Source organism: Babylonia areolata, chromosome 15, assembly GCF_041734735.1.
Source record: "Babylonia areolata isolate BAREFJ2019XMU chromosome 15, ASM4173473v1, whole genome shotgun sequence".
Taxonomy (NCBI): Eukaryota; Metazoa; Mollusca; class Gastropoda; order Neogastropoda; family Buccinidae; genus Babylonia; species Babylonia areolata.
Genome location: NC_134890.1, coordinates 21,149,182 through 21,163,477, shown reverse-complemented (window position 1 = coordinate 21,163,477; position 14,296 = coordinate 21,149,182). Strand labels below are relative to the sequence as shown.

General features: G+C 46.2%; 1 protein-coding gene across 1 annotated transcript in view; it reads right to left on the bottom strand.

Moving 5' to 3' along the window:
- Window positions 1-14,296, bottom strand: part of LOC143290218 (gamma-butyrobetaine dioxygenase-like) — a 58,127-nt gene that overhangs the window by 8,937 nt on the left and 34,894 nt on the right. Inside the window, exons 2-9 of the mRNA XM_076599548.1 lie at window positions 11,679-11,912; window positions 10,877-10,965; window positions 10,170-10,264; window positions 8,944-9,071; window positions 8,304-8,446; window positions 7,250-7,308; window positions 4,334-4,409; window positions 3,046-3,093 (exon numbers count right to left, since the gene is read on the bottom strand). Coding sequence (XP_076455663.1) covers window positions 3,046-3,093; window positions 4,334-4,409; window positions 7,250-7,308; window positions 8,304-8,446; window positions 8,944-9,071; window positions 10,170-10,264; window positions 10,877-10,965; window positions 11,679-11,912 — 872 coding nt within the window. The remainder of the gene's footprint in view (window positions 1-3,045; window positions 3,094-4,333; window positions 4,410-7,249; window positions 7,309-8,303; window positions 8,447-8,943; window positions 9,072-10,169; window positions 10,265-10,876; window positions 10,966-11,678; window positions 11,913-14,296) is intronic.

Genomic DNA, 14,296 nt, shown 5'->3' with positions numbered 1-14,296 from the left:
TCATTCGTTAACATGGGCTTAAGATATTATATATGTAACAGGGGTCATTCGTTAACGAGGGCTTGAGATATTATGTTTGTAACAGGAATCATTCATTAACATGGGCTTAAGAAGATATTATGCCTGTAACAGGGGTCATTCGTTAGCATGGGCTTAAGAAGATGCTATGTCTGTAACAGGGGTCATTCGTTAACATGGGCTTAAGATGGTGTTATGCCAGTAACAGGGGTCATTCGTTAACATGGGCTTAAGAAAATGTTAGGCCAGTAACAGGGGTCATTCGTTAACATGGGCTTAAGAAGATATTATATCTGTAACAGGGGTCATTCGTTAACATGGACTTAAGAAGATATTATATCTGTAACAGGGGTCATTCGTTAACTTGGGCTTAAGAAGATATTATATCTGTAACGGGTCATTCGTTAACTTGGGCTTAAGGAGATATTATATCTGTAACGGGGGTCATTCGTTAACGAAGGCTTAAAATATTATGTCTGTAACAGGGGTCGTTCGTTAACATGGGCTTAATGAGGTCTTCTATCTGTGGTGGTTTATTAAAACAGGCCTAAGGTGATCCTATGTCTGTAACAGTGTTGGTTCATTAACATGGACCTAAGGTGATCTTCTGTCCATTAACATAGGCCTTAGGTGATTTTCTGTTTGTAACAGTGTTGGTTAATTAACATGGGCCTAAGGTGGTTTTCTGTTTGTAACAGTGTTGGTTCATTAACATGGGCCTAAGGTGGTTTTCTGTTTGTAACAGTGTTGGTTCATTTACAAAGGCATAATGAGGTCTTGTTTGCAACAGTGGTGATTCGTTGACATAGGCTTGATGAAATCTTCTGTCTGTGACTGGTGGCTCATTAACATGGACTCAATGAGGTCAATCTGTAACAGTGGTGGTTCATTAAGGTGATCTTCTGCCTGTAACAGTTGTGGTTCATTAACTTGGGCTTAATGAGGTCTTGTCTGTAACAGTGGTGGTTCATTAACATGGGCATGATGAGGTATATCTGTAACAGTGGTGGTTCATTAACATAGGCATAATGAGGTCTTCTGTCTGTAGCAGTGGTGGATCATTAACATAGGCATAATGAGGTCTTCTGTCTGTAGCAGTGGTGGATCATTAACATAGGCATGATGAGGTCTTCTGTCTGTAGCAGTGGTGGATCATTAACATAGGCATAATGAGGTTTTCTGTTTGTAGCAGTGGTGGATCATTAACATGGGCATAATGAGGTCTGTCTTGTAACAGTGGTGGTTCAATAACATGGACATAACAAGGTCTTCTGTTTGTAACAGTGGTGGTTCATTAACATGGGCCTAAGGCCTTCTGTCTGTTGTAACGTTTTTTTCCCGTTGAACGGGCTTAATTGGGTCTTCTATCTGTAACAGTGGTGATTGGTTAACATGGGCTTAAAGAGGTCTTCTGTCTGTAAAATGGGTATTTTGTTATGGGTTTGATTAGTTTTTCTTTGTGCAACAGTGATAATTCGTTAACAAGGGTTCAATGAGGTTTTCTATTTGTAACAGTTATAATTCGTTGATAGGTGTTTAATCAGTTATTCTGTGTGTAGCGGGGGTCATTCGCTAACATGGGCTTATAGAGGTATTCTGTCTGCAACTGGGAGTCATTCCTTAACATGGGCACAGTGAAGTCTTCTGTGATAGTGGTGTTTCGTTAACATCGGCTTAAGTAGGACTTCCATTTGTGACAGTAGCCATACGTTATGTATGTAAAAGTGGCAACTTTTTAATATGGCCTTAACTCTCTCCATACGAACGGCGAAAGAGACGACGTTAACAGCGTTTCACCCCAATTACCACCATCAAAATATTACAAGCGGAAGGCTCTTACACTGAAGAGGTGAATGTTGACAAAGAATACCACAATTCTGACGACGGAAGCTAAAAGTTGGGTCATTCAGACACCCACTGGACATCCGAGGGGTCTGTGTGGAGGAGAAGAGAGGACTGGCCGTACTGAGTGAGTTAAAGTGAGGTCCGTTGTATGTAACAAGGGTAAATCATTAAAGCGGGCTTGACTTTTTAATATGACCTTGACGAGATCGACTGGATGCAACAAGGGTAATTTGTTAACGTGGGCTTGATAAATTCGTCGACCTGTTACAGAGGCGAATTGTTAACATGAGCTTACCAGTGATGGACGATTAACACGAGCTCAATGAAGTCGTCTACCTGTAAGAGTGATAATGTTTTTTTCAGTTTTTTGTTCGTTTGTTTTTTGTACTACCCTTTGAAATATTCCTTGCGACTTAAGACGGCGTAAAAAAAATGACAGGTTAATCTGTAGAAAACCCCCCACAAAACAATAACAATACACACACACACACACACACACACACACACACACATACAAAAACAGCAATTCATTGTGCACACTGAGGCCAAGTGCACGTGACAATGACAATTCGTTAACATGGGCTTAATGAAGTTATCTCTCTCTCTCTAATGAAAGTGCTTTTTTTCATTAACAGGGTTTAACCCATGACGTTTTTCTGTCTATAACCGTAGTAATCAATGAAAAACACATTTTGTATTATATTTCAAACATGCTAATTAACAATGTCTTATCTACAGATCTACCAGACATTTTATAGGATTACATAATTACACATCAGCTTTCTGTCCTGACATCTGCCGCACCCGTGCTAATTAATCAACATCCGCTTTGCTATTATCTGATTCGATTTGCTGAAGATTTGTCTGGATGTCGGCATATTTAGACCCCCAACCTCCCCCCAAAGAGAGAGAGAGAGAGACAGAGAGAGAGAGAGAGAGAGAGTGTGTGTGTGTGTGTGTGTGTGTGTGCGCGCGCGCGCGCGTGTGTGTGAGAGAGAGAGGCAGAGAGAGACAAGAGACCGACCGACACGACGGACAGAGGAGGAGCAGGAGGAGGAGGAGGAGGAGGAGGAGGAGAAGAAGAAGAAGAAGAAGAAGAAGAAGAAGAAGAAGAAGAAGAAGAAGAAGAAGAAGAAAGACACCAGGCAATCAAAACGCAGAAGACATCAATCACGATCTCACGTAGCCATAAATGGTCGGCAGCACACTCCGGGATATCCTTTCCACCACCTGAAACATGGGGAACATAGTATTTACGGTATCCATCACTGATGATGATAATAATAATAATAACGATAACAATGATAATAATGATACTTCTGCTACTAATACTACTGCTACTAATACTACTGCTGCTGCTGCTACTACTACTTCTACTACTAAATATAGCAATTGTGAAAAAGAGGAGAGAGGGAGAGCGGAGGAGAAATAGAGAGAGAGAGAGAGAGAGAGAGAGAGAGAGAGAGAGAGAAAGGGGAGAGTGGAAGAGAGGGGGAGAGAAAGGTGGGTAGTGGAGTGGGACAGACAGAGAGGGGGGAGAGAAAGAGTCAGAGAGAGAGAGAGAGAGAGAGAGAGAGAGAGAGAGAGAGAGAAGGGGGCGGGTGGGGGAAGGAATGGGGAGGAGGGGAAGACTCAAATACAGGTTCGTTTATTGAAATGACTCACTTTAGCAGGCTGTTGATACTGTCACAGGTGTGGACTCTCACAATGCAGTACGAAATAGACAGATAGGCAGACAGACAGACAGGCAGGCAGACAGACAGTCAGACACACACACACACACCATTCCGTCCGTCTGTCCTCTTTCTATCCACACACACACACACACATATATCGATCGAGAGAGAGAGAGAGAGAGAGAGAGAGAGAGAGAGAGAGAGAGAGAGACACACACACACACACAAAGATATATATATCTATATATATCTAGACACACACACACACACACACACACATATATATATATATATATATATATAGGTGTGTGGGTGGATACACAGAGGACAGACGGACGGAAGGGCGAACAGACAAGCAGACAGATGGACAGACAGATCAGCAAACGAGAAAGATAATATGGGATGGTACATGGTGTATGTGTCTGCCTGGCGATATGTCCGTCTGCCTGCCTGCCTGCCTGCCAGTTTATCCGTACGTTCATCCGCCCATCCACACACCCACCAATTTAATGTGTCTATCAATCAATCGATCGATCAGTCAGTCATCTACCCACCCGTCCACCGAGGCTATTTACCTAACCATCTATCCTTCTACCATTCTATACATCCATTTCTCTGTATATCTGCCTGCATGTCTGTCTGTCTCTCTGCCTGTCTGTCTATTTCTTACAGAACTATGTCAGTCCACAGCTCTGTATCAGTGAGCTTCAACAGCCATAGGCATGCCGTGCCCGTTTCGTGCCGCGCTGTGTCGTTTCAGTGCGTTCGTCAGTGCGTTCACAATTCTAACTGACCTTTCTGCCCATCCCAGGTTCTGTAGGCAGTCCCTTGACCAGACAGATCCCTCTCTCATTCAGGGCGGTCAACCACCTGCAAGTGCCACGTCTTAATAATAACAATAAAAATAAATTGTTCTTATATGGCGCCAACTCCCCAAAGATGGGCTCTAAGCGCCTCACATGAAACAGTACATAGTGAAAAGAAACTAAAGGGAGAGCTGGACAGTACAAAGTCTTCAGAGATGAAGCCCCCCATCAGTCAAGTGTTTCGGTCCTGAACTCCTTACACTTTAAGGGGGGCGGGCCGCACCCAGGTCATGACTCCTGGATGCCCTTGTATTGCCGCCTTTTTTTTCTGTTTTCCTGGTCCTCAGCAGGTTCGAACCCGCACCTTCAGGGTGGTCGCCACTTCAGGACTGAGTCACCTTTTCTGGCAGACGTTTTAACCACTGAACTATCGTACGCCTAGTCTGAGTAGTAGAATTTAATTTATTCCTCCTCGACCAGATCCAGCTGGAACTCTTTTCTGCTGCTTCTGCCGTTGCCTTGAGAGCCCATGTCCTCTCTCTGCCAGAAATCGACAGCTGTTTCATGAGGCTGTGGGCAGATGCGACCATAAACCCTCTTGCACCAATCTCAATGGCAAGGACTTTGGCTTGGAAGCCAGATTCTCTCAGGTTGCTGGCTAGGCGAGCATACTTCTCAGTCTTGTAGATGTGGGCTTCCTTCATTCTGCTTTCGTATGGTACAGTGAGCTCATTCAGAATCGCTTGTTTCGTTGCCTTGGAGTGGAGTACTAGGTCAGGTCTCATGCTGATGATTTCCAGGTGTTTCTTTTCCTCTGGTAGTCAATTGTGCATTCCCATTCTTCGGCATCATCAAGCAGCCCACGTTTCCATGCTTTGGAAACTTTGGATGCTGTTCCTGGCCAGACTTTATTGCCTTCTGCCGAGCGGAACTCTACTGGAACTTCTGGTGGGGTTGGTGCTCCTTGGACAGTGCTCACCACGTGTGCAATTTCTTTAAGCACTTGGTTGTGCCTCCATGTGTACCGTCCTAGGCTCAACGCCGCTTTGCATGAGCCGAGGACATGTTCCACCGTTATATTAGTGCACTGTACAACACAACTGGTGATATTTGGTGGATAGGTGGGTGGGTAGCTGGATGGATGGATAGATGGGTAGATGGACGGGTAGATGGAAGGGTGTGTGTGTGCGTGGGTGGATGATTCACTGGTTAGATGGGTAGATGGATAGATGGGGTAGATGGAAGGGTGTGTGTGTGTGTGTGTGTGATGGGGCGATGGGGGGTGGAGAGGGGTGGATGATTCACTGGATATATGGACGGACCGATCTGGGTGGACCTTTTTCGGGTGGAGGGGTGGGTGAATGAATGGATGGGTGGATGTGTAACTGGACGGGTGGATGGGTCACTGGATGGGTGGATGGGACACTGTGTGGTGGATGGGTCACTGTGTGGTGGATGGATGGGTCACTGGATGGGTGGATGGGTCACTGTGTGGTGGATGGGTCACTGTGTGGTGGATGGGTCACTGTGTGGTGGATGGATGGGTCACTGTGTGGGTGGATGGGTCACTGTGTGGGTGGATGGGTCACTGTGTGGTGGATGGGACACTGTGTGGTGGATGGGTCACTGTGTGGGTGGATGGGTCACTGTGTGGTGGATGGGTCACTGTGTGGTGGATGGGTCACTGTGTGGTGGATGGATAACTGTGTGGGTGGATTGGTCACTGTGTGGGTGGATGGGTCACTGTGTGGTGGATGGGTCACTGTGTGGGTGGATTGGTCACTGTGTGGGTGGATGGGTCACTGTGTGGTGGATGGGTCACTGTGTGGGTGGATGGGTCACTGTGTGGTGGATTTGGTCACTGTGTGGGTGGATTGGTCACTGTGTGGTGGATGGGTCACTGTGGTGGTGGACTGGATAACTGTGTGGGTGGATTGGTCACTGTGTGGGTGGATGGACACTGTGTGGTGGATGGATAAACTGTGTGGGTGGATGGGTCACTGTGTGGGTGGATTGGTCACTGTGTGGTGGATGGGACACTGTGTGGGTGGATGGGTCACTGTGTGGGTGGATGGGTCACTGTGTGGTGGATGGATTTCTATGTGGGTGGATGGGTAACTGTGTGGTGGATGGGTCACTGTGTGGTGGATGGATTACTGTGTGGGTGGATGGGTCAGTGGATGGGTGGATGGGTCGGTGGATGGTTGGATGGGTGGGTCACTGGATGGTTGGGTGGATGGGTCACTGTGTGGTGGATGGGTGACTGGATGGGTGGATGGGTGACTGGATGTTTGGGTGGATGGGTCACTGGATGTGTCACTGTGTGGTGGATGGGTCAATGGATGGGTGGATGGGTAACTGGATGGATGGATGGGTCACTGGATGGATGGATTGGTTACTGAATGGATGCATGGGTTACTGGATGGATGGATGGGTCACTGGATGGGTGGATGGGTTACTGAATGGATGGGTCACTGGATGGATGGATGGGTCACTGGATGGATGCATGGGTTACTGGATGGATGGGTCACTGGATCGATGGGTCACTGGATGGATGGATGGGCCACTGGATGTGTGGATGGGTCAGTGGGTGGATGGATGGGTCACTGGATGTGTGGATGGGTCACTGGATGGATGGATGGGTCACTTGATGGACGGATGAGTCATTGGATAGTGGATGGATGGATTGATGGGTCACTGGATGTGTGGATGGGTCTCGGATGGGTTTATGGGTCATTGCATGGGTCATCAGATGGATGGATGGGTCACTGGATGTGCGCATTGTTCACCGGATGAATAGATGGGTGGCAGAGTAGGTGGCTGGGACACTGGAGGCGGTGGTGGTTGTAGTAGTGGTGGTGGTGATAATGATGTTGATGATGATGATGATATCTTTTCACGTACTGCAAAAGGCCTTCGTCACTTTCCATCACCTCCTCATACATAACTTCCGGTATTGTCGTCTGCAAGAAAAGAAGAAGGAGATTTTAAGCAATGTAAATATACAAACAAATCTCTTTCTTTCTCTCTCTCTCTCAAAGATATATATATATATATATATATATATATATATATATGTATATATATAGATAGATAGATAGATAGATCGTTTCTTTTATTTTTCATAGTTTTAATTAATTATTCAATGCTTATGTCGACTGGGTACTTTATTATACGCAATAATTTATGTGCTTTTCAATAATCTACAATGTATGTATTTGCTTACTTCAATAACTTTTTGTGTTTTTTTCGCTTAAGAATTCGATCCTATTATCACTTTTGCCATCTTTCCTTCACAAACAGCAATTGCTTGCGTAATTTCGTCATTAAACCATTCTGGAGATTTTTTTGTTTTTGTTTTTTGACACGCACATAATCTGTATCGAAGGCACAATTCTACCACAAAATTATACTTTTTATTTTGTTAACACTTTCCATGACATATCTCTACACACCGAATCAAACGCTTTACGGTCTACTGAAGGAATAAACAATTTTCGGTGGCGCAACAGCTGTTTCTAAATAATAACAGAAAGAGTAGTTACATAACAAGTAGTGCTGCTGTTTAAAAAACAACAACCCAAAACCCCCCCAACAAACAAACAAACAACAACAACAACAACAAAAACCACCTCCGCTCTTCGCCGACAACTTTATTATTCTCAACACATTCTGTGTATTTCATATGAAGCTATATAATCTAACGCAAATGTTCTGAAAAAAAAAAGAAAGAAAAGAAAATAATAACAGATAAGCGAAACACCTTTGTAAGTATCTGCAAAAAACAACAGACAGGCAGACAGACAGACAGACAGACAAAAATGAAAAGAAACAAAAATACACACACAAAAAAACAAAACAAAAACAGCCCCCCCCCCCACCCACCCCGAAAAAAGACAAAAACCCTCAAAAAACCCCCCACACAAAACAAAGAATAGGTCACACAGAGAAACCTTACATCAGTCGTGAACAGCATCCGAATCGCTTCTCTGCGCTGCGCCATAGACTGTGACGAATAGCAATGGAACTTCAGGAACTTGAGAGGAAACACACCCGTGTGAGAGTCCTCCCCTTTCCACTGTGCCACCAGACACCCTTCCCCTGCACACACACACACACAAACAATAACACACACAGGTGCGAAAGCGCGCGCGCGCGCGCGCGCGCACACAAACACAGACACAGACACACGTGAGCACAAGTGCGTACATGCACACACACACACACACACTAACACACACACTAACACAGTGGTGCGAATGCACACACACACACACACACACTCACACAAACAATAATACACACAGGTGCGAATACACACACACAGGTGCGAATGCGCGCACACACACACACACACACGTGAGCACAAGTGCGTACATGCACACACACACACACACACACACACAAACTAACACAGTGGTGCGAATGCACACACACACACACACACACATACATACATACACGTGAGCGCAAGAGCGCGCATGCACAGGCACACAAAGACACACATACACATACGCAAACGTGCACACACAAACACACACACACACACACACACACACACGTCGCACAAGCTCTTGCATTTTTTTTTTTAACGTTACCATCATCCATGACTGAGGCCAGTTTGAGGTCGGAAGCGATTTGATCATAGGCCATATTGGGCTGACCACTGACTTCGAACTTACAGGCTGGGCAGAAGCAGACATGTCTCAGCCATAGACTGTGGTACCTGTCACATAGGTCAATGCATTTTTCATTTATTTATGTTTTTGTTTGTGCATTCATTTGTGTACCTATCAGAGTGGATCTCTTCTATACAAAAAAAAAAAAAGAAAAAAAAAAAAGAAAAAAAGAGAAAAAAAAGAAGAAAAAAAAAGAAGAAAAAAAAGGCCAGAGTGCAATGCTTCTCATTCCTTGGGGTCTTTCTCAGCGTGCAAAGTGCGTGCTGCATAGAACAAGGATGGAATGGAACAGGCCAGGCTAGGGCAGGACAGAAGAGTAGAGGAGAGGAGAGGGTAGGACAACACGGAAAAAGGACAGAATATAAAAGAAAAGACACAACAAGACAGGACAGGGCAGGACGAGAGAGGATAGGACAGGACAGGACAGGGCAGGAAAAGGCAAGGCAAGGCAAGACAGGGCCGGATAGGACAGGACAGGACAGGGCAGGGCAGGGCAGGGCAAGACAGGGCCGGATAGGATAGGACAGGACAGGGCAGGGCTGGAGAGGACAGGACAGGACAGGAAAGGGCAAGGCAAGACAGGGCAAGAAAAGGCAAGGCAAGACAGGGCCGGATAGGATAGGACAGGACAGGGCAGGACTGGAGAGGATAGGACAGGACAGGACAGGGCAAGAAAAGGCAAGGCAAGACAGGGCCGGATAGGATAGGACAGGACAGGAAAGGGCAAGGCAAGACAGGGCGGGAAAGGGCAAGGCAAGACAGGGCAGGAAAGGGCAAGGCAAGACAGGGCCGGATAGGATAGGATAGGACAGGGCAGGACGGGAGAGGATAGGACGGGATAGGACTGGAGAGGATAGGACAGGACAGGGCAGGGCAGGGGAGGAAAGGGCAAGGCAAGACACGGCAGGGTAGCACGGAATGGGACAGGACAGAACGGAACGGGTCAGGACGTGTCATGACAGGAGGGAACAGGTCAGACTGCGGCAGAGCAGGGCAGGGCAGGGCAGGGCAGGGCAGGGCAGGGCAGGGCAGATTGGGACAGAACAGGGCAGGGTAAAACGGAAGGAAACAAAGCAGGGATGAAGGAGGAAAAAGAGACTGATGGAAAGGACAAACTGTGCTTCCTCGGACAGTCGTCACGTTACCGCGAGACTCTCCCGTCGTCCCACGTGACCTGCACGTGCTTGCCCTCCTCCACCAGAGTGAGGCTCTTGACGTCATAACCGGTCACGTGTGGGATCTGTGAGGAGGATGAATGAGGTTTTGAATCCGCCGATGTCGGGCTGTTAATCTCCCTCCTTCCCCCTCCGTCTGTTTGTCTGTCTGTCTGTCTTCTCCCTCTTTCTCTCCTCTCCTCACAACGATTACAACCTACTACTACTACTACTATTGCAAATGTGTGTGTGTGTGTGTGTGTGTGTGTGTGTGTGTGTGTGTGTGTGCGCGCGCGCGTGTCTGTGCCTGCGAGTATGTGTGAACTTTCTAAGTCCAACGGGGTAAACGTGTGTGTGTGTGTGTGTGTGTGTGTGTGTGTGTCTAGGCGAGCAAGTATGTGTGAACTTTCTAAGTCCCACGGGGTAAAAGTGTGTGTGTGTGTGTGTGTGTGTGTGTGTGTGTGTGTGTGTGTGTTGTGTGTATGTGTGTGTGTGTGTGCGCGCGCGCGTGTGTGTGTTGTGTTGTGTGTGTGCGTGTGTGCGCGCGCGCGCCTGTGTGTGTGCGTGTGCGCGTCTGTGTGTATGTGTGTGTGTGCGCGCGCGCGTCTGTGTGTGTGTGTGTGTGTGTGTGTGTGTGTGTGTGTGTGTGTACGTGTGTACAACGTTTGAGTGCACATCACAGTGTGACCGTCGCTGACCGTTCTGGAGTCATAGGCCCCTCTGTCTGTCGCTATGGACAGTTGGGATGGAGGTCTGATGCCTTGACCGATGTCCGTGCAGCGTGTGTCTGGAAAAGGCCGTGTTGAAGAAAAAGTGTTTGAAAACTAGGCGCAATATCCTTTAATGAATGACTAGCATATTTCCTCCTCCTCTTTTTTTTTTCTTCTTCTTACCACCACCACCACCACTACTACTGCTGCTGCTGCTGCTGCCACTACTACTTCTACTATTACCATTAATAATATATATATATATTTTTTTTTTCTTTCTTTTCAACTTGGAATGCTTGATTCTGGCACAACGGATGGTTCTCGCTACAAGAAACGGACTGACAGCCGAGAGGTTCAACTGTCTTCAAGCTCGAAACCCATTAGGGACATATTGCAACGGGATGTATATCACGTACTCCCCCCCCTCCCCCCCCCACACACACACCCTTGCTCCTGTACCTCAGTTTAGCTCCCCTCCCTTCCACTCCCTCTTCCCCATCAACTTCAATAAGTCTTATGTTGGGTGAACTCTCTCTCTCTCATGCGCGAGCACGCGCGCATTTACATAGTCACTTCTCCCATCACTATCGCTATTTTCTGATCGTATATTTGAAATCATCGTCATCATCATCATCTTCTTCTTCAACATAGTAAGAACAACAGCACTATCATCATCAACAACAACCAAAACAACAATAATGATAATTATCATCATCGTATTAATCATCACAATCATAATCATAACAGAAGAAGAAGCAACAAGAATCATAATCATAACAACAACAATAACCTTTCTCATTGGCAGTTGAAGAAAAGCGGGAAGATGCGGTGGAAGAAGACGCCAGGGAAGACGAAGACGAGGACGGCGAGGAAAAGGAAAGAGTGGAAGGAGGAGCCGCTAAGATGACAGAAAACGATCGCACGATGGGTGATGGGGGTACCCTCCCATGGCCAGTAGTCAACAGCCGTTTCAGTGTAGTGAACACGTTCGAACGATGCATGGCCAAGCGCTTACTTTCTCTCACTGAAACAGAAGAATGGGAGCCTTCTTGGGACGTATTCAAGACAAACTTCATTTTGCCTTTAGGCAAGTTACCCATGACATGGTAGGGACCCGCGGGTACAGTTTACCTTGAAGGTTTAAGTGAATCTTTGTATTCAAGACATGCGCGGTGCACTCAGGCAGATAACCCATCGTCTGTAATTTTACAAAAATCCTGGTTGTCAAACGCGTGCTAAAGCGGACGTGCACCCTCCCCCCCCAATGCCCCACTACAGACACCACAACACCAACAAGCCCAAACAGAAATAGATTTTATACAACGCATTTAATGTACGTAATTATGTAATTGTATGGATGTATAAAGAAAATGTTTCATTAAAAAAAAAAAAAAATGAAAAAAAAATTTAGAAGGAACAACAACAGAAGTACTATTATTTCCTTCAACAAAGTATCCAAAGGACACTGATGGGTGTGGCCACACAGTCAGTTATTAAATAAACACATCAAGTTTACTCGGGGGCACATCATCTCAACCCCACTGCTACCGGTATTGAACACAGGTAACCAATATTAAACACAGGTAAGTATTATTCCAGTGCAACACTTTCTTTCCCACTCTCCGCAAGTAAGTATCATGTATGTATGCGAGTATGTGAGTGTATGCGAATATGAAGTAAACCAAGTTTCAATTATTATCTCTCTCTCTCTCTCACACAACTCTCTCTCACACACACACACATACAAATAAATAAAAATATAGGTTACTGAAGCACAAATCGGTCAAGAGAAATCTGACCAGGAGTCTTCAGGAGGAGAAAAGAAAAAAAAATTGAAGCATTGAATTGCCTTTCCCTTCTGAACATGGAAATATCACTGTCAAACAAGAAAAGGTGAAATCCTTGAAGACCTGGTGGGCCGGCTGAAGTAGTGGTCCGCCGAACCGAGCGTCAGTAGCAACGTTGGCGGACGCGTCGCTGGTACCAGGCGGCAGGTGGTCTGAAATAACTTGAGCTGGAGATCAGCGGAAGATCCAACGCCACGAAGACGAACACTGGACAGAGCAATGTCCAGGAAAACTTTGACCAGATGCAAAAAAAAAAAAAAAAAAAAAAAAGCAACCCGAGGCCTACGCACAGCGAGCTGTGTGAAAAAGACAACAACTAAAGGTGCCTAACACAGAAACGAAGATACACCGAATGCTGATATTCCCATCTGGCGGACACTTGGTCGTCTACAGAGGGAAACAGAACAAAAAACAAAAAACAACCAAACAACTGCAGCATCCAAAAGCCGCTCTCCTCGCGACCTTCTCCAAGGACACTCTCCCCGAGATCCGTTAGACACCTACATCATTATACAAATGCGTCATAATCAAAACTCTAAGAAAAACGTCACATAAATTGTGTCACACAAAACATTGTTACACAACCATGGCACGCCTCTGGTCCTCCAACCAGCTTCAAAGATAACATGCATGATAAAAAGCTTGTGCACAAACAACGGCAACACACCCACCGGCAGATGTGTTGTAGCGTATATGGGTTTGTCCGAACGCAGTAACGCCTCCTTGAGCTACTGAAACTGAAACTGAAACCCACCTCAAAAATAAATCCCAGCGGTACACTGCATCCGCCAACTTCGCCTGCCGAAAAGGGGACAATGTGGATTCGAACCCCCATCTGAACAAAAATATACAATAAAATACTGCAACCACTAGGTCGTCCGTGACACTGGTGATTCCCTTCTGCGCATTTTTTGTTGTTGTTTTTTTGTTTTTTGTTTTAACTTCTCGCCACACCACAGTTCAGAGCATTGTCGAGAGAGTGACGGGCGCAATAGCCGAGTGGTTAAAGCGTTGGACTGTCAATCTGAGGGTCCCGGGTTCGAATCACGGTGACGGCGCCTGGTGGGTAAAGGGTGGAGATTTTTCCGATCTCCCAGGTCAACATATGTGTAGACCTGCCAGTGCCTGAACCCCCTTCGTGTGTATATGCAAGCAGAAGATCAAATACGCACGTTAAAGATCCTGTAATCCATGTCAGCGTTCGGTGGATTATGGAAACAAGATCATACCCAGCATGCACACCCCCGAAAACGGAGTATGGCTGCCTACATGGCGGGGTAAAAACGGTCATACACGTAAAAGCCCACTCGTGTGCACACGAGTGAACGTGGGAGTTGCAGCCCACCAACGCAGAAGAAGAAGAAGTCGAGAGAGTTAGCAGAACACGTGCTGTTCAGTTCCCGCAACAAAAAACAACGCTGCAAAAGGATCCGCCATATTTACTTATGCTTCGTGGGTAGTTAACCTGGCAGGTACTGTAGTACGGGTAAATTGCCTAAATTTCCTGCAGGCACACATTTACCTGCAGGCACGATGGTCTCTTGAAGCGTCCGCATTGGAA